Genomic DNA, 24,702 nt, shown 5'->3' with positions numbered 1-24,702 from the left:
ATTTATTGGAAGGTAACTAAGGCTCACAGAATGGAGAGTTTAATAACAGGACTCAGGAAGGAAAGATACAGGATAGCTAAGTGATCTTAGCAATAGGAACTTATGTATAGTCTCTTTAGGGTGACCCAATTTTACTATTTTATTTATTATTTTTTAGAGGTGAGGTCTTGCTGTGTTGGCCAGGTTAGTCTTTAATTCTTGGCCTCAAGCAGTCCTCCTGCCATGGCCTCCCAAAGTGCTAGGATTACAGGCATGAGCCACGGTGTCCTGCCAAGGGAGATCCAACTTTAGCTTCCTTTCATATTTGTTTTTTTCTACTCTCAGAAGCAAGAGTCTGATTAGCAGCTTCAGCTATGTGTCCATCTCTGTGATGAGGGGACAGCATTCTAGGATCAACAGCCGCCAACTCATGGAACTGGGGAAGAGTAGGTCCTGAACATAAGGAAGAAATGCAAAAAGAGATAGAGACCTCAGTGTTGGAGTACTTCTAAGATCTACTGATCCATTGAGGCAGATGATGGAGGCAACCTAACCAATCCATGGAATAGCCTCTGGGTGTTTCTGTTAGCCATAGAATCTTGAACGCCCTGGCCTGTGACTAGTGCCAACCCATTGTAACCATATATATCTGACATTCTTCCTTGAAACCTCTCTGGTTTCTCCATGTTCATTCTTAAGTATGGTTGCTACGACAAAGACTTTTGACTATTAAAATAAATGAGGAAAGAAAACTTTTTGACCTTTGCATATGGCTTTTCCTTTAATATAGGTAATAATAATTACCTTTTCATATTTCTGATTTATCTGTTCATGAGGGAAATTTGCTCTGGTATGCTATTACGTCTACTTGGCCAGACCCTTGCTTCATCCTGTTATTTTTTTATTTTAATATAGACATAATACTGTGCATTTGACCTTGTCGAATCTCATCTTCTTTTTAAGGACAGTTTTTCTAAATTTAAAAAGAGTCTGTTTTACTCTTGCTTTCCAAAGTGCAGAAATGAGCAATTTTAGATTTGTGCTTGTGTAGTTCTTCCGTTTCTCATATGACTCATCAGAAGCAGAAAGGTGTGATGGCTTAGACAGTAGATTTAGAGACTGGCCATCTGAGTTAAAAGTCCCAGCACTGTCACTTACAAGCAGGATGTGATCTGACTGCAAGTCACTTAACATTTTTTTTTCTTTTTCCTTTTTTTGAGACAGAGTCTTGCTCAGTTGCCAGGCTGGAGTACAGTGGCATAATCTCGACTCACTGCAACTTCTGCCTCTCGGGTTCAGTGATTCCCCTGCCTCAGCCTCCTGAGTAGCTGGACTACAGGTGCGCGTCACCATGCCTGGCTAATGTTTTTGTATTTTAGTAGAGATGGGGTTTCACTATGTTGGCCAGGCTGGTCTCGAACTCCTGACCTCAGGTTATCTGCCTGCCTCAGCCTCCCAAAGTGCTGAGATTACAGGCATGAGCCACCGTGCCTGGCCACTTAACATTTTTGAGCTTCTGTTTCCTTGTTGATAGAGTCAGGACAACAATAGCAGTTTGGCTGTGAGCTCCTTGAGGGCAGGGTTGTGGTTGTGAGGCAAAAATAAGATCATAAAATGAAAATATTATCAAATGCATTGTGTAATCGTTGTTACCACCATCACTGCCATCATTATTATCAGTACGGATTTTAGATAGTCCCCAGGATTATTTCCTTTAGGACTCCACACCATCAGTGCTGTTGTTAAAACTGCGACTCTTTCAAGCCAGGTGTTGGCTTCTCTAATGAGTATGCCTGAGACTTGTCATGTGGTATACTATAAAAAGCTTCCAGAAACCAAAGTAGATTATAGCTGTAATATTCCCCTTATTCAAATGCCCTAAAGAGAAGAAAATTAAATAGCCATGGTAGTTTGATCATCTCAGAACCTTAATGTACCTCATCAGCTCCTTTTAAAGATGATTGTAGACTTAATATTATGTGTTCGCATGTTTTCTCAGCTGGACAAATGACTAGAATTTCTGAGGACATACATCTTTTCTCTCTTGGCTATTTTCCAAGCCTGAGGGAAGGACTGTTGTACTCCGTGACTATATAGAAATTAGGGCTACTGGTTCTGCAGTTCTGTCTGCCAACCATATCCCTTGTTTTTCAGGACATTATCAGGCTACGCAGTCTTGAACATGTAGATCCCAAGCAGCAAAACAGGAATTTTCAAAATAAATAAGAAAGGGATTTGTATTATTATTACTGTGTTGTAGAGACAGGACCTCACTTTGTTGTCCAGGCTGGTCTTGAACTCCTGGCCTCAAGTGATCCACCTGCTTTGGCCTCGCAAAGCATGGGGATTATACATGTAAGCCACTTTGCCCAGCCAAGAAGGGAATATTTTTAAAAAGCATGTTATCATATAGCAAACTTCCCTTGTACCTTAAAAGTCTGAAATGTTTAAAATGGATTTTAAAATGGATCTCCTCATGCTGAGTTTAGGTTGGCCTTTCATCGCAACGGGAACATACTATATTTAAATGTTCACATTATTCTATAAAAAGAGAGAAAGAAATTGTCTTTCATTTGAAATATTTTTCTTTTTATTCTTGGTATTAACAATTTTCTCTGGAACTGCCCGATATGCGTGTGTGTGTGTGTGCACACACAGAGTTTTGTTTGTATTTTGTCATCATTGCTAAAAGACCCTCAATAGGTCTTTCAGTCATAATGCATGTGAGTAACAGGTAGACTTTTTTGTTTGGTCTCTCCATGTCCCCGTCTCTCTTGTCTATCTACTCTTACTCTGTTTCTAAGTATCTCATAAAATATTCCACAGTGGGCTAATTTCTAACCTGAACTTTAAATAGGCTAGCTGATGTTCAGTACACATCAGCCTGTTGCCACACAATGACTGTAGAACATGGCATTGGCACTGCAAAGCATGGGTGGTGGCATTACTGTCTACTACAGCACAGCTAAAACATGACCTACAATCTTGTGTTGCATTGTTGCCTTATGATGAATTTGATATAGTCCTTAGGCTTCAGCCAGCAACTCTGGCTGTCCTTTGTCATTCATTCATTCCAGCAAATTCTTAGTCTGCTGCTGTTAGCAACTTTGCTTCAAGCCAGTAACCTTAAAGCTTATTCTTACCTTTGTGCTTATCAGTGTTTTCCATGCCAACTTTCTTCTATTTTCCCATCCCCCCACCATAATTACACCCACTCCCAACCTCAGGTTTTCCCAGGAGTGGAGCTTGGCTATACTAGGAATATCAGATGTATTAGTAACTGGCCACTGATGACCCATCTGGTGGCTGTCTCTAGCTGCCACTGGAACTGGAATCTCTGAGTTGTGTTTACCCAAGACCACATTGGCATTTCTTAGTTCTGCCTCTGCAGATAGCCTGAGCTATGGGGCACAGGAAGGGGCAGCTACATTCATTCCGGTGTCTGTTCCAACACAGGCACTGGAGTTGGATTGCTCTGTATTCTTATCTTGACCTCACTATTTCCTAGCTGTCTAGCTTTAACTTTCCCAGACATCAGATTCCTCTTCTCTAAAGCAGAGACAGTAACAGTTCCTGTCTCTTAGAGTCCTTGGGAAGGTTTAAGTGGCTAATGTGTAAACACAGTTATTGGCACTTGGTAAATAATGAATGATGGGATCCGTCTCCAGACTTGAATCACTTTGGGGCACCTGTAGACTGGTGATGAGGGCAGACTTAGTAGAGAAAATAATATGTGTGCTAAGTCTTAGAGGATAAGGAGTTAGCATCCCTTCCATCAGTCGATAAAGAAGAGAAGGATTCCTGGCAGCAGTGTGACTAAGAAATAGACAAGAGCATGATGTATCTATGCACATACTTTACTGACTGCAGGGTGAGGTAAAGTAGGGAGGCAAGAGGAGGGGAGGCAGAAACAATGGCCAAGAGCAGATCACTAGAAGCCTTGTAGAGTTCACGGAGGAGTTAAAACTTGATCTCCCGTCAGTCCCTATATCCACATAGTCTGGTTCCTCTGTTAAGCAGTCACATAAATATCTTTAAGAGCAGCAACAGTGAAAAGAGGAAAGAGAACAGCGAATTGGCCTCGAATGAACTGGCATCTCTTTAAAGCTAATATTCCTCCTTGAGAATGCTACTTTAATTAAACATGTGCCCTGCAAGATTCATTATTGCCTTACTTGTGTTCCCTGTTGGTTGTCTCATTCATTAATCTGCTGATTAGTAACCCTGAACTCTTGCATCCTCTCCTTTTTTTTTGCATTCCCTTTTTAATATACTATGCTGTTTCCCCTGGGACATAAACTCCAGGACCTGTCCCTGGCCTGCTCGTGTTTGTTTTCTTTGCCCCTTGTGCCTGCCTCTGCTATAACATTTGTAGTATGTGTTAAGTAATCCTTAAGGTAACATTTTTATTATGTCATAAAAAGTGCATGGCAAATATATTATAACTCATGGACTTTGTTTAAAAATGAACGGATAATTTATTGAGTGTGTTACATGAGCCTTACTCCCTTCCCCATTTCAGCTGAGACCTGCTGCTCATTTAGCCGAGCCTCCTATTGAGTGCTCCCTCCCTGTGACATGCTGGGAAAGCAGGCCCATGGTTGGCTAGAAGTGACATCATAGTTTATGTACTCAATAAAAATTTAATTAAGTCATTACAGGAATTGCAGTCATCATTTAACCCTCTGATTTCTTCTGTTTAGTTTATTATTAAACATTCAGTAATACCAGTCACTGAATCCTGATGGCTTATAAAATATCTGCATGAATTTTAATGGCTTAAATAAATGGGAAAATATGAGTAACTGATATAAAAGGAACCTTTTCCTTGTGGCGTTGTATGTATGGGTTTTTATAAAAAGCAAAGCATTATGGAAAGGATGAGTTTAATAAGAGAACGGCCCAACACTATCTGGGAGGAGTTTCTCTTCTGCTGGGTACAGCTGTGTAGTCATGGGCAGAGCGCTCCATATAGTATGATCTGGCAGTGGAGAGGCGGGGAACCTGCACACCAGCAACCAGGAACTTAAATGAGGGACTAAAATCCAACAGGAATTCACCAGAGCGAATATCCCGCTCCCCTTGGCTGCTGGACTAGCTAGAAGGGCCCCGCCAAGTGAGTCTGGTAGTTGAGGAAGCTGCTGTCACTTGCCCTCACCTGTTGCCCTGCAGATCATGTGTCTGTACTGGTTACACTTTCACCCTCTTCCAGGAAGGGCCCTTTTCGTGATCTAATCCAGCCTGGGTGATGATTTCTGAAAAGCATTTCTAGCTGTGGCAGCTTGCCATTGTCTCAGCTAGAGGTGAAGGGAGAGGCAGCCTACAGGTCACTGGAGTTAGAATATAGGACCAGAAGGTCAAGGAGCCTTGCTAGTAAGGAACTCTAGTCTTGCGCTCTGTTTTTCCTGGGCAGTAGCCAACCAGAATGCAGGTGTATCCCAAGAGGAGAAAATGTGTTTGTATGTATGTGGGCCTTGCTGGAAAGCAAGAACTGAGGTTTGCAGATGAATGTGTCGGTGATCTCTGGAAATACCCTGCAGATGGTAAAGTAGGAAAAGCACTCACCCAGAAATCAGGTTCTAATCCTGGCTCTGACACTATGATGTGTGACCTTGAATAAGTCTCTTCTTTCTGGGTTTCAGTTCACCCTTTCCTCAAGGGTATTGAGCTAGGTAATCTCTGAGGGCCCTTCCTGCTCCAGAGCTTAATGGTGTGATACATGACATAAACTAGCTCTGCTAGGCAGGTTCAGTGAATGTTTTCCTCTGAGAGATGCTCCTGCCTTACTCTTTGATACCTCTGATATTGTCCATTATATTATTATGATATCGCTGCGATTATTCCTAACACAGAAGAACAACTCACGTGGGAGTAGGGAAAGCCTCCAAGTGTGGGTATCAGGAGGTCTGAGTTGTAGTCTCATCCTCACATGACAGAAGGAACGAACTCTAGCTCTGGCCTGTTTCTTGACTCTTCCCTTTACCCCAGCCCTTTCTGGCAGATGGGACAGTAGAAGTCTGGCAGTATATGTTTCTGAAATTCCAGAAACATGGAAGGTATTCAGCAGGGGGAAAGAAAGAAGAAGAAGAAAACCCCCCAGAAAACTAGTTGGGTAGAACATGCTATGCATGGCGTAGTACACAGGCCCTTGTCAAAATTCAGTTACCAGCAAGCCTGTCTTAGCCCTTGCTCTGGGTTAGGCTCTGGACCAGATGATGGGGGTGCTGAGATTAATCAGACATGGTTCCTATGACCCTTGAGTAGCTCCCAGACTAGTGGGAGTGACAGGTGCATAAGCAGCTCTAAACTGTGTGTGTACCCAGGGGAGAAAGTATGCCCAGAGAGCTGTGAGAATACCAAGGATGGATGGCTAATGTGGCCCTGGTTGAAGGTGTGTGGGATAGGTCATGGTTTGCACTCCTGCTTACATCCAGTCTACATTTTCCAGCCTTGAGCTTCACAATCCTTTCATTTTTGAAAATTATCCATGACTGTAAAGCATTGGAACTGGTTTTGGTTTTACGTAAACAAACCAGAAGTTATTACTTATAATTCCGTACATTTGCAGAGCATTCTGCAGTTTACCAAGGCTTTCAGCATACACACATTATTAAATGAATGAATGAATGCATGCTAACTCACGTGCTCTTCCAAACAGCCCTGTGTGTAGGGCATTTAAAAGAAAAGGGGCCAGGTGCAGTGGCTCATGCCTATAAACCCAGCACTTTGGGAGGTTGAGGCAGGCTGATCGCCTGAGGTCAGGAGTTCAAGACCAGCCTGGCCAACATGGTGAAACCCCATCTCTACTAAAAATACAAAAAAATTAGCCAGGCATGGTGGCGGATGCCTGTAATCCCAGCTACTCAGGAGGCTGAGGTAGGAGAATAGAGAATCGCTTGAACCTGGGAGGCAGAGGTAGTAGTGAGCTGAGATCATGCCACTGCACTCCAGCTTGGCCGGCCAACAGAGCGAGACTCCGTCTCAAAAAAAAAAAAAAAAGAAATGGTCTCCGGTTGACTTGCTTAAGATAACATCCTGTGTACATAGCAAAACTATCACTTGAACCCAGATTTTCTGAGTCTAAATCCAGATCACCCTTTCTGCATTTCTTCCGACTAGTTATGAGCCACAGGATAAAATCACTCAGTCTTTGATTTGTGACCCAAAGTAAAATTATCCTCCCAGAAGCAGAACCCTGGCAGACTGAAAGGAGCGTGGACTCTGGATTCAGACTGACCTGGATGCTGATCTCAGCTTTATCATGCATTTGCTCTGCGACACAAGGCATCACTTCACCCGGCTGAGTCTCTCACACAGTCACTTATAGTCTGAGTGACTGTAACACATCTACCTCTGAGTTCTGGTGACGATTAGAGGAGATAGTGTCCATAAAGCTCCGGGCCCATGACAGGTACTTGGTAAATGAGATGACCGTGGGCATGGTCACCGTCAGAGTTGTTAAGCACAAATCTTGTTCTCCATATAAAGTTCCAAATGCCTTTTGGCTGTTTCCAAAACCATCAGTTCAGATAGTCAGTGAGTCCTTACTCTGTGCTCTACATTGCACTGGCTTTCTGCTGGGATCGTGAAGAGGAATAAAACGTGGACCCTGCCTTACAGCATGTTACTGTCTGGAGGTCAGAGTTGTTCCCTATTGAAGGCATTCAGCGAACTTCACTCTGGGCCCTAAAGATCCTCCAGGCCAGGCTGTTCCCTGAGAGGAGAGAGGAATTCTACCGGACTCTCAACCATCTCACCAGAATTGCATTTCTAAAACAGTCTCTGAGTTTTTGTTTGTTTGCTTGAGAGAGACTCTCATTCTGTTGCCCAGACTGGAGTGCAGTGGCGTGATCTTGGCTCACTGCAGCCTCCGCCTCCCAGGCTCAAGTGATTCACCTCAGCCTCCCAAGTAGCTGGGACTACAGGCATGCACCACTATACCAGACTAATTTTTGTATTTTTTTGTAGGGATGGGGTTTCACCATGTTGCCCAGGCTGGTCTTGAACTCCTGGGCTCAAGCAATCTGCCTGCCTTGGCCTCCCAAAGTGCTGGGATTACAGGTGTGAACCACCACCCAGCCAAGATGATCTCTTAACTTTAACATTCTTCTTGCTTCACAGTTACCCCTGCTTTGTTCTTCCCTCCTTTCCATAGCCTCAGAGGCCCCCCTTTTTCCTCAGCATGTTTCTCACAGTCCTGCCTCTCTCCCTCCTCTTCCCATCTCTGACCACTTCCTTCTCTTTGTTTTTTCATCACAACAAACTCTTGAGTGACCCTTAAGATGTCTCCTAACCTAGTCTCAACATACCTTTCCGTGATCCTGCCCATTCACCCTCCCTGACACCCTCCCTGTGCCAGTCATTTTCTTTCCAGCCTCTGCACCTTTGCACACCTCCTTCTGTCTAGAATGCTGTCTCTCCCTCCTCCCCCTCACTCTCCTCTGTCAAACTCCTCCTCCTCCAAGGTTCACTTAAATGTTACCTCCTGGAGAGCACTTACCAGCTCCCTCAAGCAGGTAAAACTAAAACCCATTTATCACTCAGCATGTTTGGAATAGGATTTGAGGCAACATGTTGCAGTGTAATTATTTTTTATATGCCTATTTTCCTACATTGGACTGAGCTCCTCCAGTCAAGAAACCTTTTCTTATACTTGGTTCATAGGATTTAGCACAAAACTCAACATGTGTTTGGGGCTCAGTTCATTAAGCTGACTTGTGTAATTTGAGATCAAAACCTAAAAGAAGTTGGCAAATTGGGGAGAATCCTGACAGGTCAGGGAATTGAGAATGGACTGGCAGCTTGACTTCTTAGTGGCTGTCTCTCTGTTCTACTAAAAGTCTGTGACAGCTAAGAGTCAAAGATCATACTTTTTGGGTTTTTTTAATTCTTTCTTTCATACTTTTGTTTTTGCCATTTGTTTCTGTAGGTTAATCCCTATATCCTGAAGAAGAACATGATCCTCATGACAAATAATTTCTATGCAGCGATCTTGGGATATGATGAGGTAAGATCATTTACCAAGGCTTAGGCAGAACAGTGGCCTCCCCCAGCAAAAGCTTTTGATGAGAGCCTCTGAGGGAAGCTGCGGGGACCATTGTTACTGGCTACCACCATGGCGTAGTATTTATTTCTTCATATTCATCAACTGGGCAGCGAGAATGAATATGCTCAGCATGTTTGGGAAACATGCCACATGTTTGGGAAAGAAGGCAGTATTTAATATGGTCAAACCATTCAACTGGCATTTGTTGAGTGACTGCTGGGTGCTGGATGGAGGGACAGAGGCAAATGAGACACTGTCTTAGCCCCATGTGCTCCCAGAGAGAGGAGGACATTCATGTAAACAGTGTGGTCTGCCAGGCAAAGTATACACTTTTTTTTTTTTTTTTTTTTGCTTTAATTATGAAAGCAATACGTGCTCATTTGAAAAGTTTGTAAAACTGGCCGGGCGCAGTGGCTCCCAGCACTTTGGGAGGCTGAGGCAGACAAATCACTTGAGGTCAGGAGATCGAGACCAGCCTGGCCAACATGGTGAAACCCCATCTCTACTAAAAATACAAAAATTAGCCGGGTATGGTGGTGGGTGCCTATAATCCCAGCTACTCCAGAGGCTGAGGCAGGTTAATTGCTTGAACCTGGGAGACAGAGGTTGCAGTGAGCCGAGATCGTGCCTCTGCACTCCAGCCTGGGTGACAGAGTGAGACTCTGTCTCAAAAAAAGATAAATAAATAAAAATAAAAGTTTGTAAAGCTGTACATAAATGGTTGAAGTAGAAATTAGAAGACCTGGCTGGGCACGGTGGCTCACGCCTGTAATCCCAACACTTTGGGAGGCCATGGCAGATGGATCACCTCAGGTCAGGAGTTTGAGATCAGCTTGACCAACGTGATGAAACCCCGTCTCTACTAAAAATACAAAAATTAGCCGGACATGGTGTCATGCGCCTGTCATCCCACCTGTTTGGGAGGCTGAGGCACGAGAATCGCTTGAACCTGGGAGGTGGAGACTGCAGTGAGCTGAGATTGCGCCACTGCACTCCAGCCTGGGTGACAGAGTGAGACTTGGTCTCAAAAAAAAAAAAAAAAAAAAAACCATGAAATGAGAAGACCTATTTCCTATCCTGCTCCAGACAAAAACTTAATTCCTGGTTTATTGGATGTCCTTCCAAATGTTGTCTGTGCATAGACAAGCACCTTTTTCTTTTCCTTCTTTATGCAACTGGAGTTACACTAGACACACAATTCTGCAACTTGCTTTTTTCACCGAAGTGTGTATCTTGGGTGTCCTTCCACATCAGGACATTTGGATCTATCTCATCTTTTTTAAAAAATTGTAAAACATGCATATAATAAAATGTCAGTGTTAACTATTTTTAACTATATGGTTTAGTAGCATAAAGTACATTCCCATTGCTTTGCACCATCACCACCATTCATCTCCAGAGCTTTTCCATCTTCCAAGCTGACACTGTGTCCCTATTGAACAATAATTATTCCCTCTTTCCCTCATATCCCCTAGCAACCACCATTCATTTGACTTTATGCCTCTGTGAATTTGACTACTGTAGATAATTCATGTAAGTAGAATCATACAATTTTTGACCTTTTGTGACTGGCTTATTTCACTTAACATAATGCCCTCGAGGTTCATCTATCTCATCTTTTTTCTCCCCATCATTTATTGTGGAGATTTCAAGCATGTAGAAAGAATGGTGTAATGAACACCTGATATTTTAAACTAACCAGATGCTTTTATACTGATTTTATGGTTACCTCCAGATTTAATGCAAGCATGACCTCTCCTGGGAAGCAGTTCCTGAACTTGCTGTGGCTCAGCTCATTCCACCCTCCCTGCACTCTCACAGTGCTTACTATATTCACATTATCTGTCACCTTGGCTGGGTGGGGATTTCTTTTTGGGTAGTGGCAATGCCTACTGTGTTTGCATTTATGTGGCCTGACATAGTGCTTGGCATGTGGTAGTCACAGAGTGAGAAATGCACAAAAGGACAAAAGTAAGGAACTGAAGTTCAGATTGGAGGAAATGTTACCAGCCTGAAGATAATAATTAAAGCCAGGAGACAAGCTTACCAAAAAAATCCAGTTAAATGATTTGGTTAGGGTCATAGGACCAGTTAAAATAGGGTCTCCTGATTCCTGTTCTACTACATATCCTGAATTAGAAGGAAGCATTTAGATTGCATACTATACACATCATTAACTTAACATGAGCTTTTGGTGGTTATGGGATGGGAATTGAGAATTATTGCTCAAGTGTACATATCTTTTTTTTTTTTTTTTTTTTTTGAGACAGAGTTTCACTCTTGTTGCCCAGGCTGGAGTGCAATGGCACAATCTCGACTCACCGCAACCTCCACCTCTCAGGTTCAAGCAATTCTCCTGCCTCAGCCTCCCGAGTAGCTAGGATTACAGGCATGCACCAACACGCCCGGCTAATTTTGTATTTTTAGTAGAGACGGGGTTTCTCCATGTTGAGGCTGGTCTTGAACTCCTGACCTCAGGTGATCCGCCTGCCTCGGCCTCCCAAAGTGCTGGGATTACAGGTGTGAGCCACCACATCCAGCCTACGTATCAATTATAAAAGAGGACGAATTGTAATTGTAGAAGCCTTACTATACAGAAAAGGATGAGGCTTAGGAGTGAAGAACTACACCTCTCTATGAGCCTTTGTTTATGGTCTTTATTGCAGGTGGCTCTGTTGGCTCAGTCGATCCTTTTATCAATATTAATAAAAATGTACCGAATTGTTTGTTCCCGGTCCCCCATCCAGTCCATTCTGGCAGAGCCATTTTACCCAACTGTGCCTGACCACAAGAGTCACCTGGAGTGCTTTTAAAATCTAAATCTTTATCACCTCTCTGAAGATTCCAATTCAGTAGGAGTGCTACCTGGTGGTTCAATATGTCACTCCAAGGTGACTTTTAAGAGCAGGAAATTTGGGAAAATATACTAATTACCTGGGACACTTTTTAGAAATATCAGTGTCTGGGTCTTATCCCCCAAAGCTTCTGATTTAACTGGTGGAGGTGAACATCTGTAGTTGTAAAAGTTCCCAGGTGATTTTAATGTGCAATTCTAGAAGTTTTTCCTATATTTTAATGTGCCTATGAGTCACCTAGAGGACCTAGGTACAATTCAGATTCTGACTCAGCAAGTGTGGGGTGGGGCCTGAGATTCTGCATTGCTATCAGCTGCAGGTGATCGGGGTGCAGCCATTTCACAGACCACACTTGGAATCACAAGGTTCTAGAGCTATTCAATACTAAACACATGCAACTATTTTGACTTAAATTAATTAAATAAAATGGAAAATTCAGATACTCAGTTACTATATGTGGCTACTATCTTGGACAGTGCAGATACAGAACAGTTCCATAGTCACAAAAAGTTCTGTTGGACAGCACTGTTGTACAGCAACCTTTTCCTAGAATCTTGCTTAGATTCTTCCCCCTCACTGGACGCTCTGGGTACCTCCCTGTTTCCTATGACATTAGGTCCAAATTGCTCCCTGAACTTCCAGGCCTTCTGTGAACTGTTCCCATTGCTATGTGCCCTATCTGCCTTTATATTTCTTGTGCTCTCTCTTAGGCCGTTTGCCTTACTGCCCCATAGACATGCTGTGTCTGACTGAGACTCTACCTAAAACGAGGGGTTGAGGGCAGTAGCTGAGTCTTGGTCGGCTTTAGGGCCTGGTTCAGGACCTGGCGTACCTTGTAGGTACTCCCTCTGTAAATGTTTTGAACATTTTCTTTTGCTTAGAATAATCTGCAGCTGGCCGGGCGCAGTGGCTCACGCCTGTAATCCCAGCACTTTGGGAGGCCGAGGTGGGTAGGTCACTAGGCCAAGAGTCACGAGACCAGCCTGACCAACATGGTGAAACCCCGTCTCTACTAAAAAAAAAAAAAAAAAAAAAAGCCAGGCGTGGTGGTGGCACCTGTATTCCCAGCTACTCGGGAGGCTGAGGCAGGAGAATGGCGTGAACCCAGGAGGCAGAGCTTGCAGTGAGCTGAGATCGCGCCACTGCACTCCAGTCTGAGCAACAGAGAGAGACTCCATCTCAAAAAAATAAATAATAATAATAATAATAATAAATAAAAATCCACAGCTCTCCAAATCCTCCCATTTTTTTTTTTTTTTTGAGATGGAATCTCTCTCTGTTGCCGGGCTGTAGTGCAGTGGCACAATCTCGGCCCACTGCAACCTCTGCCTCTCGGGTTCAAGGAATTCTCCTGCCTCAGCCTCCCAAGTAGCTGGGACTACAGGCAGGTGCCACTGTGCCCGACTAGTTTTTTTTTTGTATTTTTAGTAGAGACGGAGTTTCACCATGTTGGCCAGGATGGTCTCGATCTCTTGACCTTGTGATCTGCCCACCTTGGCCTCCCAAAGTGCTGGGATTACAGGCGTGAGCCACCAATTCACCAGTTAAGCCCAGCTCAATTCTCCCAATTCTTAAAGGCCCACTTCTTCAGAAAGATTTTCCTGACCTCTCTGGCTGTCTTGTGTTTTTACTGTGAATTTCAACACCCATCCATCTATTCATTATCCATTTAACAGGTAGCTTTTGAGTGTCTACCATGTGTGATACATGAAAATATATTGGTGCATAAAACAAACATGGTCTGGCTCTTTCCCACTGGAGCTTACCTTATAATTGAGAGACATAGTAAACAAGTAACAGATAAACAAGCAATAAATATCTAACTACAGTACAGTGCGGTGAGAGAGAATAACAGGGGGAATGACTTAGTGTGGACCAGGAACGTCTCTCTGAGGAGTTGTCATAAAAGCTAAGACTGTAGAACAAGGAGGCAGCCATGTAGAGTATAGCTGAGTCTCATTCTGCAGCTTGGCATGTGTTCATTCTCCAGGGTATTACTCTGCTGCTGTTAGATGTGCACTGATTTTGTCCCTTCAGCTAGATTGCAAGTTCCCTGAGAGCTCGGACCATATTGCGGTGACTCTTGTGTTCCTAGCATTATGCTGAGCACATAGTGATGTCAAATCAGTCTTCACTGAGTGGAACTCTGCCACTCTAAACCCTTAATCAGAACCAGAACCCTCCAAAACCAAAACAATCCCCTTGGCTTCCTCTCAGTTACTCTAGACCTAGATGTCTTAATTTCTGAAGGATGCTTTGTTGTGTTGTGAGGGAAAACAAGTAGGCACCCGATTAGATTGGGTGGAAATTACAGTGTGTCCTCATGTTTGGTTCCCAGGACCCTTCTTCCTTTTCTGCTTTCTTAGTTTGAAATGTGCACCCTCAGATTAGTCTCTCATTTGTTTTCACTGCCTTACGCTAGCAGTGTGGTGGGAAGAAGGCTGACATTGTGTGCGTTAATTTATTCAGCCATTCTTTTTTTTTTTTCTGAGACAGGGTCTCACTCTGTTGCCCAGGCTGGAGTGCAGCAGTGTGATCACAGCTCACTGTATCCTCGACCTCCCCGGGCCCAGGTGATCATCCTGCCTCATCCCTCCTGAGTCGACTCGTGTGCCACCGTGCCTGGCTAATTTTTATATTTTTTGTGGAAACAATTTCACCATGTTGTCCGAGCTGGTCTTGAACTCCTGGGCTCAAGTGATCCACCCAGCTTGGCCTCCCAAAATGCTGGGTATTCAGCCATTCTGATTGCTCTCCCACTCTATGCCAGGTTCTGTGTTCTGACTAGAGTGGGTCAGTCACCATCCCTCACCTCATCATTGCATGCTAGTTCTAGTTCAGTCATCAGTTAGCTAGTCTCTAAGCCTCAGTTTACTTATCTTTCAAATGGGGATACAGGCCAGGTGCGGTGGCTCACACCTGTAATCCCAGCACTTGGGAGGCCAAAGCGGGCAGATCACTTGAGGTCAGGAGTTCGAGACCACCCTGGCCAACATGGTGAAACCCCCATCTCTACTAAAAATACAAAAAATTAGCCAGGTGTGGTGGCGCATGCCCATAGTCCCCAGCCACTTGGGAGGCTGAGGCAGGAGAATCACTTGAACTTGGGAAGCAGAGGTTGCACTGAGCCAGGATCACACCACTGCACTTCAGCCTGGGTAACAGAGTGAGACTCCATCTCAAAACAAAGCAAAGCAAAGCAAACGCGAATATAATATCTGTTCTACTTGGCATACATAATCATTAGGAGCCAGGTGTGTGAGGGAACCCTAACAGTCTGGAACAGTTGGGTTGTTCTCACTATTAGTGAGTCCTGAGTCATTCTTTTCCTTCTGACAGCTCAGGAATTCCTGATTGTGGAGTTGCCCCTTCCCAGCCATCTCACCCGCTGCTAAAGTTGCCTATTTTCCCATCCTGGGCTCTGCCCATTCTCCAGGTCCCCGTAACACCCACTCCCAATCCCATTCCTTTCTGCACAGCACATGTGGGTTGCTGCCAGCAGTGCTCTGGCATGTGCCCAGGCACAGTAGACACAGGCATGCTGTTGTGCTAGCAAATCGTTTGCAGAAGGGTGATGTGCCTGAGCTTGTCCTCTGCTCCTTTCCCCATCTGCCAAAAGAAGCCAGTTTTCCTGACTCAGCCATTGTGCCAGGACAGTCCTAAGCTGTGGAACTGTAAGGAGTATTTATCAGAGAGCATTTGGAACAGGTGGAATGTTTTTCTACCAAACTGTCAGCACCCCATACTGGACATGGCCCTTCCTGGCAGCAGGCCTGGAGCCAGACCTCATATACCACAATGCCCAAGAGGACAGACCACAATATAATGTCGAATAAAGTGATCCTGGGTCTTTGCGTAATGTTTACCACTTATAGAGCCATTCATGGCCAGTGTCTCTCACTTCTCACAACTTTGTGGGATGGGTATTATTAGGCTTGTTTAACTCATGAAAAACTGAGGCTCAGGATTGGCTAATAGCTTCTCAAAGGCCACACGGCCATCAAATGACAGAGCTGGCATTTGAACTCTGTGCTCTGGCCCCCAGACCCCACTGTTTTGACTATATCCCAGCTGTCTGCCAAAGCATACGCCTAATCTTTGTATCCAACAGATTACACTTTACAAGTAGTTCAAGAATGCTGTAAGTAGAGCAGGTAACTTCATCTGTTTTTAAGAAGTACAAGATTGAGACTTTGGTTTAGTCAACTGCCACCATCACTGATCTTGGCAGAGGTGGAACTAGGACTTGATCTGCCTTCTGACTTCAAGTCAGCACATCGATTCCACACACTACCTTGGCATCTGGACAGAGCAACTTCTCAGGGCCTGCTCCATCAGTCACCTTCACCCCAGGAAGCAAGACTCTCAACCCTCCCTACTCTAGAGGTCCAAGCTAGAAAATGTCCTTAGCTGGTGGCTGGGGCTCTCATTTTGCTCTGTAATCTTTGAGCTTCCCAACAGAAGTCTCTTCTGTGCCAAAAGAGGCAGTGTTAGGCACACACACACATGCAGGCTCTGAGCCTGGCCCTCTGTGGCCCCAGCAATCCTGCTGAACATCCTGTTCCTCTACTTAGGAGAGCTATGTGGGTAAGCAGCCCCCACTGCAGAGCTTTCTCCTGGAAGCTTTGATGTCGGGGAGACCAGGGGAGCCAGAGGGGTGAGAAACTGAAGTGGGGACACCCTGCTTGACCATGGAGAGCATCTAGCAGGAAGACGCTGTCTGTGAAATGCTGAGTTGGGTAACAGTGAAGACAAGGTAGCTGGCTCCCTTCCCCAAAGAGCCAGTTGCCTTGCAAATATATGTCCTTGGACCAAGCAAGAAGGCACAGTCCATGCCCACCTCCATTCCTGGGAGAAACATACATTCACAATATTCCCAGCCTGTGCCCTGTGGACAGCAAGGGGAGCATTGCTGCTACTGTTTCTCTTCTTGGCCTCTCAAGCGTTGCCTGGGCCAGGCACAGTACGGAGTAGAGGGAGCTGTGCCTGAGTCCCCGCTCTGCATCACCTAACTAGTGGCTTGGCCCCTCTGGACCCCCTGTTCTTCCTCTATATGTAATAAAATGAAGGGACTGGGCCAGATGCCCTTGTAAGACCCCTTCCACCTCTACTGTGTGACTACCCCATTTTCCTCTTATGTGTGGAGGGTCCTTCTGAGTCGGTTCCACGGTTGCTAGCATGTTCACAGTATCCCCAGCATCTGTGTCCTGGCTCTGTGGATCCCTCCGGAGACCATTGCTGTGCTCTGTGTTCCAGGGGATCCTTTCAGATGATCATGGGCTGGCCGCTGCCCTCTGGAGAACGTTCTTCAATGGGAAATGTGAAGACCCTCGACATCTTGAATTGCTGGTAGAGTATGTGAGGAAACAGGTGAGCGACCTTTTCCCTCCCCTCCCAAGTCCTGGCAACAGTGGGCCCTCCTCTTGGGCTTCCAGGGGATCATGAGAGGTTGAGTTACCAAGGAGCAGTCCGAGAGAATTCTGACCAGATCACATCAGCGCTAGACGCTGAAGAAGGAGCGCCTTCTGTGTGTCCAACCATGAACTGGGCCAGGGAGCGGGAAATGGGAAGAAAGAGAGAGGAAGAGGCATCGAGTAGTCTCCTGCTCTCAGGAACTTTGAGTCATTCATTCACTGTGCACCCCATTGCCTACTATGTGCCGGGTGCTATGCTAGCAGCTGGGCCCACAGTCCTGGCAGATATGAGCACCGGCAGCCGCCCACTGTGGACCCCTTCTCTACCCACTTGGATTTGTTTCCTGCTCCTGATTTCCAGCAGGACTGGGCAGCAGGCAGCATTTCACAGACAGCGTCTTCCTGCTAGATGCTCTCCATGGTCAAGCAGGGTGTCCCCACTTCAGTTTCTCACCCCTCTGGCTCCCCTGGTCTCCCCGACATCAAAGCTTCTAGGAGAAAGCTCTGCAGTGGGGACTGCTTACCCACATAGCTCTCCTCAAGCCCAGGGAATTAATTCCTTGACCTCCCTGCCCTCAGATCTTGTATTGATGGGAGACTCATACTTGATAGATGAGTGAGCTGACTGGCAGGGAAGAGGACATAGAGGCTCTTCCAGGGCCTCCCAGTGAGTCAGCCTGCACAGCTGCCCTAGGGCCCCAAGCTGCGTGATTCATGTGGCCACTGAGGCCTCAGCTGCCTCAGACAACTCAGGCTGTGCCATGAGTCACACCTTTGCTTCATGACCTGGCCCTTGGAGCTGAAGGGGTGTCACCCCACTGTTACTCTCTTGTTCACTTGTATCCATGGTCTTCAAGCCTCCAACCAGGAAGGGCAAGGCTGGAGCTCAGCTCTTGAGAAGACAGGGCCAATAGGACTAGCTTGTAAACTGCTGGAAAAACCACATACCGGGGCTCTGCAGACCCACAGGGTAGAGAATCCCAGGAGCCAGGACTTCTGTTTGACCACTCTTCAAATCTGCCAGAGCCAGGGAGAAGGCATGGCATGGCCAGAGGGCCCCACCCACAGAGAATTCTCGTACTACCTGTTGACTGGACTCACCCTCAGACAGGAGTAGTAATTCTCAAAGCAGATGCTGTGTTTTCTGAGAGACCTGCCCAATATTTCCATCTGCCATGGTGGGCTTGTGCCAGAAGCCACAACAAGACACACCTGGGACTTCTCTGAGGGCCCTCTAGGAAGGGGCTGCCACAACCATTGTCCCTACAAGAGGTCCCATGTGGCCCCAGTGAGAGGCAGTGGAAAAACAGCAAAGGGGCTCTTGGGAAAGCAGGGAGCTTTGGTGGGGACCCAGTTATGTCAGCAAAACGTTTTGAGCACCTGCTGCTCCAGGCACTCTTGGGAAAGCAACGATTAATAAGATCCAGTCCTGCCCTCGAGGGGCCAGCTCATGGTTTGGTGAGGAAGCCCAGGCACACGGCTAACCCTGGAGTAAGCTAGCCCGTAATGTGATACAGAGAGGGCAGAGTGCTGAAGGCCAGGAAAGGAAGAGCAGGAGCTGGGCCTTGAGCAGGCTGCTTGGTGTGGCTGATGACCCAAGAGCCAACCACAGGTCTTGTTGAGATTTTCAACCCAGGAGGTGGGCAGAGTGGTGGCACTGGGGACAGAAATGGAGTCACTGTAAGGAGGAGTGGGCTTTAGGGAAGACATGGCAGGGCACATGGGAATCCAGAGCTGAGGTGCGTGCAAGAGGCTGGGGTTGAGTTCAAGCGTCAGCAGCTGGAAGCGGAAGCAACCGGAATGGTGGATTCTTGGAAGGAGGAATGATCTAAAGCTTAAGATGAAGCCTCCTGGCCTTACAGCAGTGGCTTCTCTGGATGATGACCATTTTAATGGCAGAGCCGTCTGCCCCTACTGTCCTAGAGGGGTGATGCTAGGGCCCACTGACCAGGGGCCCACTAGAGGACAACAGAGGCATACATATGCTTAAAGTGTGAGTGACTCGCACTGCATATATGAATCTCTTCATGTGTCCTGTGAGGTACCTGTTTCTATCCCCTCTCTCAGGCAAGGGAACTTAAATCTCAGAGAGGGGAAGCGGCCACCCTGGATAGCAGCACTGGGAAGGGACAGAATCAGGACTCTCACGCGGCAGCTCTGGGGTGGACAGCATGGCTGTGTGCGCTGCAAGCCCTGACTTCCTGGCCTGCAGGAGCTGTCTAGGGAGGGCGTGACGGGGAGACGAGTCCTTGGGAGATGTGTGTCCATCTCCATTCAGAGGTGTGATAGGGAATTCCCTAACCGCCCCCACCCCAACCGCCCCACCCAGCTCCCCAGTGATTGCTTTCTCCGAACCAACTTAGTGAAATTATCTGGATCAGAGACGGCTTGGCCTGGGACCTGGGATGGTCAGAAACCCCCCTCATGCCCCGTCCCCTTCCTTCCTCTCCTCTGGGAGGCTGGTTCCTGATGCTGGCTCCTCACGTCTGTCCTGCCTCTGTCGCTTCCTCCTTCCCACTCCTCTGGTTGCAGATGCAGTACCTGGATTCCATGAACGGGGAGGATCTGCTTCTGACAGGGGAGGTGAGCTGGCGCCCTCTAGTGGAGAAGAATCCTCAGAGCATCCTGAAGCCCCATTCTCCCACTTACAACGACCAGGGACTTTGATGGGCTGGGCCCTCTGCACGGCTGGCCAGCTGGCTTCGAGGAACCGCCAGGAGAGAAGTGCCTGTTGGTCCAGGACCCTGCAGAAAGTGGCCTGAACTGACCTCTGAACAGCATCTGTCAAATACCTGGCCCCATTTGTGTTGAGTTTCCTCTTAGTGTGCCCAGGAGTCTGATCTGCTGGGATACAGGGATGGGAGAACCCCTAGCTCTCCCGCATGTCCTCTGCCTCGGGAAGCCCCGAGTGAGAGTCCCCCAGCACACACTCCCCAACCCCCTCCAGCAACTACCTGTGACTGACAGCTCTTCTCAAAGGCTGAGGAAGGGATGGCGTAGGTTCAAAAGGGAAACCCCCCAGGGCCTGCTGTGGCCTAGGAGTGGATTATAATGCTGCGGAGTCCGGACGGCGACCACGCATTGTCCCTCGGCTTCCAGCCATGGGGTTGAGTTGGCCATTAAAAGAAACAGAGACTTCTCTCTGCCGTGGCCCTTCTTTATTCCAGGGACTTAGAAACTTGCCTGAGTTGGTGAATGTGGTAGTGAGGGCACCGCCCAACTCAGTTAGTGATGGAGAAAGGGAAGAGGCTGGGATGGTCTCTGCTGCTGCTCTTGCCTCTAGTTCATGGAGATGTGTCTCTGTTCAGGCCAAGGCACAGCCAGCCAGGCCCCTCGTCTGGGACCCAGGAGGCCTCTGATGACCAAGGGCTTTCACATCCTAAGTCATTTGGAAGAAGGCCTTGAGAACAAAGTCACCTTTGTCACAGTGAACTGAATGAGGAACATGCTGTCTCCTCTCTTGGCCCCCCCTTTCATGAGATATTGGGGAGAAGAGAACATTCCTCCTGGCTTAGTTGTAGCAGACCCAGACCTGTGCCTAGCTTTGGGCCCCCTTCCCAACTTCTGAAGCACGTGCTGCAGAGCCACCTTGGTCTGAGCACCTGAGGACCAGCCCCTCCTCCCACAGTGCAGGTCATCTCTTGGGGGATTTTCTTAAAGTGAAGAAAGGGAGTGGGGAACCATATTACCCCTTCCTCCCCCATCAAACTTCCTTCATTTAACTTGCTATAAAATGAGTCATATAAAGAAACTCTATATGGGTGAGGTATATCCCACTTCTGTGAAAACATTACAAATCAAACCGCCTTCTCTCAGTTTATTTAAGATGCTTTTGTTGCGAGCGGAGCTCTAGAGTGAAGCCTCCTGTGTGTGTGTGAGATAATAACACCTTGTAACTCATTACAGCTGGGCACTATTTACATAAACCAGAGCTGAGCCAGGCAGGAATTTGCTGATTAATTTATTTTTAATGGAGTGAAGTATACCATGCACCAAAATAAACTTTACTGTGTGTACCTAACTGCTCCTGGAATGGATGGAAAAATTAATGGAACAGATTTTGGCTCCCAACTCTGCACATTAATTCATATATAAAAGTTATTTGAGCGTTAACCCATTTGCTGCCCAGGGTAGCTCCCCAGCCACAGATTCCAGCCCATGGCACCAGTTCAGCTACCGGGCTTGCTTTAGAATCCTGGAAGTTCAGATTTGGAAGGAACTTGAAAGGTCATTTGGTCCAGCCCTGGTCCAGCACCTGACTCCCCTTCTTAGCATCCCGGTCAACCAGTGTTTATGCAGGCCCTGGATGAATCCCTCCAGCAGCTAACGGTCCCTGCCTAGAGAGCTGGTCCTGTCTGCACAGGACTTTGTGGTCGTGAAACACAGCAACTTGCAGTATGGAGCTGCCTTTGAAGGAGCGAGATTGGATCTGTCATGTCTGATGTCAGTGAGCTCTCACTTCCTGGCCGTCAGCACCTTGCTCTGACTGCCAACCCCCTCCCCTTAAGATCTATTCCAGGCTCCTTGGAAGCTGCCTTTATTCTTGGTTTGGCCTTTGCCTCCATTCCTGGTTTTATGATTCTACCCATCTCTTCTCTGAGCACACTGAACCTTTTGGTTACCTGGAGAGATCATGCTATGTGTCCTCTACCTAGAAACCTCGTCCCTCTTTCTCCTGTCCCCTCCAGGTACAGGCACACTATCCCTGCTGCTCCCCACATGGTTCTCTGCTCTGGAGCACTTACCTTTTCATTTTTGTAGATACAAGTTCTCACTATATTGATCCTCCCACTTTGCCTTCCCAAAGTGCTAGGATTATAGGCATGAGCCACTGCACCTGGCCCTGATAGCACTTACCTTACCATGTTGAAATGATTTTTTTACCCACCTCCCCCAGTGTACTGTGAGCTGCCTCAGCATGGAGTGGACACTGTGTGTTGGTCACCGTTTTTCCAGTGCTCAGCTGAATGCCTGGTTCATTATCAGCATCAGTATATACTTGGATAAATGAAATAATGAATGTGTGACTAAATCACCAAGTGTTATCAGTACAACCCCAACCAAAAAGCCCCCTTCTGGGCCGGGCACGGTGGTTCATGCCTGTAATCCCAGCACTTTGGGAGGCCGAGACGGGTGGATCATGAGGTCAGGAGGTAGAGACCATCCTGACTAACACGGTGAAACCCCACCTCTCCTAAAAATACAAAAAACTAGCCTGGTGTGGTGGCGGGCACCTGTAGTCCCAGCTACTCAGGAGGCTGAGGCAGGAGAATGGTGTGAACCCAGGAGGCAGAGCTTGCAGTGAGCTGAGATCGTAACACTGCACTCCAGCCTGGGCAACGGAGCAAGACGCCGTCTCAAAACAACAACAACAAAAAAAACAAAAAGCCCCCTTCTGGACCATTCTCATTGTGACCCATACAGTTTCATTTATTTTAACAATATTGAGTACTTCCTTTGGTCTTAGCATAGGAACCAAAATAGAAAGTTCTTTCCATAGCTAAATGTTTTTCTAATGTAAATCATTATTGTACAAAACAAGGGAAGGACACAATTTCTTGCCTTCAGGGAGACTCCTCTGTAGGAATGATTTTCTCATTTATTAATATTTGTTTTCTGTATTCTTCCAGAAAAGATCACAGCAAATTAAGAGACACAGTTTATAATAAAATTGTAGGCTGGGCGCAGCAGCTCATGCCTATAATCCTGACACTTTGGGAGGCCGAAGTGGGCAGATTGGTTAAGTCCAGGAGTTCGAGACCAGCCTGGGCAATACAGTAAGACCTTGTCTCTACAAAAAATTAGCTGGGTGTGGTGACATGAGCCTGTAGTCCCAGCTACTCAGGAGGCTGAAGTAGGAGGATCACCTGAGCCTGGGAGGTGGGGGTTGCAGTGAACTGAGATTGTGCCACCGCACTCCAGCCTGGGTGACAGAGTGAGACCCTGTCTCAAAAAAAAAAAAACTTTAAAGTTTAAAAGATCAGATCCAGGTATTGGGAGGGAAAAGAGGGAAAATAATTATGTTAGAAAACCTAGACTGCTAATGAGCAACTTTCATACGACTTTTTAAAAATTTTATAAAATACTGTAAATGCATTGTCTCACAACAATCAGGTAAAACAGGTGTTATCCTCATCATTTTATTATCCCTCTAACACAAGTGAGGGAACTGAAGCTTAAGAGGGGCCTAGAGAGAGTGATTTAGGGTAAGAAGGGGCCAAGAGTGCTCCAGCCCACGACAGACCCTGGGGCCCCTGCTTTGTCCTCATGTCACGCTGTCTCCCTCCCCCAGGTCAACCAGGAGATTTGCAACTGAGTATGAGGCCTTGCTCTGAGCTTCCTGGTCAAAGGTGGAAAGTGGAAAGCCCTATATAGAGTTCCCATTGTCACATAAAAGGAAGTATACTTACTCATCAGAAGAAACATACATCTTCCTTACTCTTCAAAGAAGACTGTATTATAGAGGTTTTCAAATGAGAAGCACTGAACAATGTAGCGAACAGTACCACTAAGATTTGTTTTACCTAAAAATTTGAAAAACATAAATCATCGCTATTTCTTCCGATGAGAAATAGCCAAGAGTGTTCCAGCCCACGACAGACCCCCATGGGGGTCTGAAGAGGGTGGAGCCTGAAGAGGGTGCAGTCACGGAGCTCACTGGGGCCCAGAGATGGCGACGTCTGGCAGAAGAATCCTCTTGGGAAAAGAAGAATCCTCTCTGTGTTGTCTTGTCTCGTCTCGTCTCGTCTCGTCTCTTCTCTTCTCTTCTCTTCTCTTCTCTTCTCTTCTCTTCTCTTCTCTTCTCCCTTTCCTTTCCCTTTCCTTTCCTTCTTCCGATGAGAAATAGCGATGCTATACGAGACGGGGTGAATCTTAAACTGCGGTTGAAGCCCAGGCCGCACTTCAGCCGGCATCTTTTGAGTTTTTCCTCCGTGCCAGGCTTGCTTGGTATTTTCACTTGTCACCTCACTCACCGCCTTGCAGGTGAGGATTCTTAAGCTCATGTTCCAGGAGAGAAATGCCCAGATGTATCCTGTATGGTGGCTCTGACCCAGTCCACTGCTTAAGGAGGTGGGAAAACGGGAATTGAGGACTAGCTGTCCAGGTGAAGGCAGCTGTCCAGGTGAAGGAAGCTCTTCAGACTGTTGAGTTAGCTGCTAAGGGAAGAAAGGGTTGCAGAGATCAGGAGGGACCATGAGTAGGGGTAGCACAGATCACACATCAGCTGCCAGGCAGCAGGAAGCCACTGTGCGCATTCTTGGTAAAGACTGGGGCGTGATGGCAGTGGAGAGACAGTGGTACCAGGATGGATTGACTCTGTCAGGAAGGGACTTTAGCCATCCGGGCTTGAGATGTTGGGGGTGACAAATGGAATTCAAAGGGAAGCTCAAACCCCAGAGACACTTCC

The 24,702-nt window shown here is 46.6% G+C and overlaps 1 protein-coding gene across 2 annotated transcripts in view; it reads left to right on the top strand.

Moving 5' to 3' along the window:
- Positions 1–21,315, top strand: part of LOC117068698 (ubiquinol-cytochrome-c reductase complex assembly factor 1) — a 109,330-nt gene extending 88,015 nt beyond the window's left edge. For both annotated transcript variants that reach the window (XM_033186223.1, XM_033186222.1), the window contains exons 8-10: positions 8,909–8,986; positions 17,137–17,250; positions 19,827–21,315. In XM_033186223.1, coding sequence (XP_033042114.1) covers positions 8,909–8,986; positions 17,137–17,250; positions 19,827–19,961 — 327 coding nt within the window. In that variant the 3' untranslated portion in view covers positions 19,962–21,315. The remainder of the gene's footprint in view (positions 1–8,908; positions 8,987–17,136; positions 17,251–19,826) is intronic.
- The last annotated feature ends 3,387 nt before the right edge of the window (positions 21,316–24,702 follow it).

This window comes from Trachypithecus francoisi, unplaced genomic scaffold (genome assembly GCF_009764315.1).
Source record: "Trachypithecus francoisi isolate TF-2019V2 unplaced genomic scaffold, Tfra_2.0 Lachesis_group21, whole genome shotgun sequence".
NCBI lineage: Eukaryota > Metazoa > Chordata > Mammalia > Primates > Cercopithecidae > Trachypithecus > Trachypithecus francoisi.
This window is presented reverse-complemented; position numbering and strand designations above follow the sequence as displayed.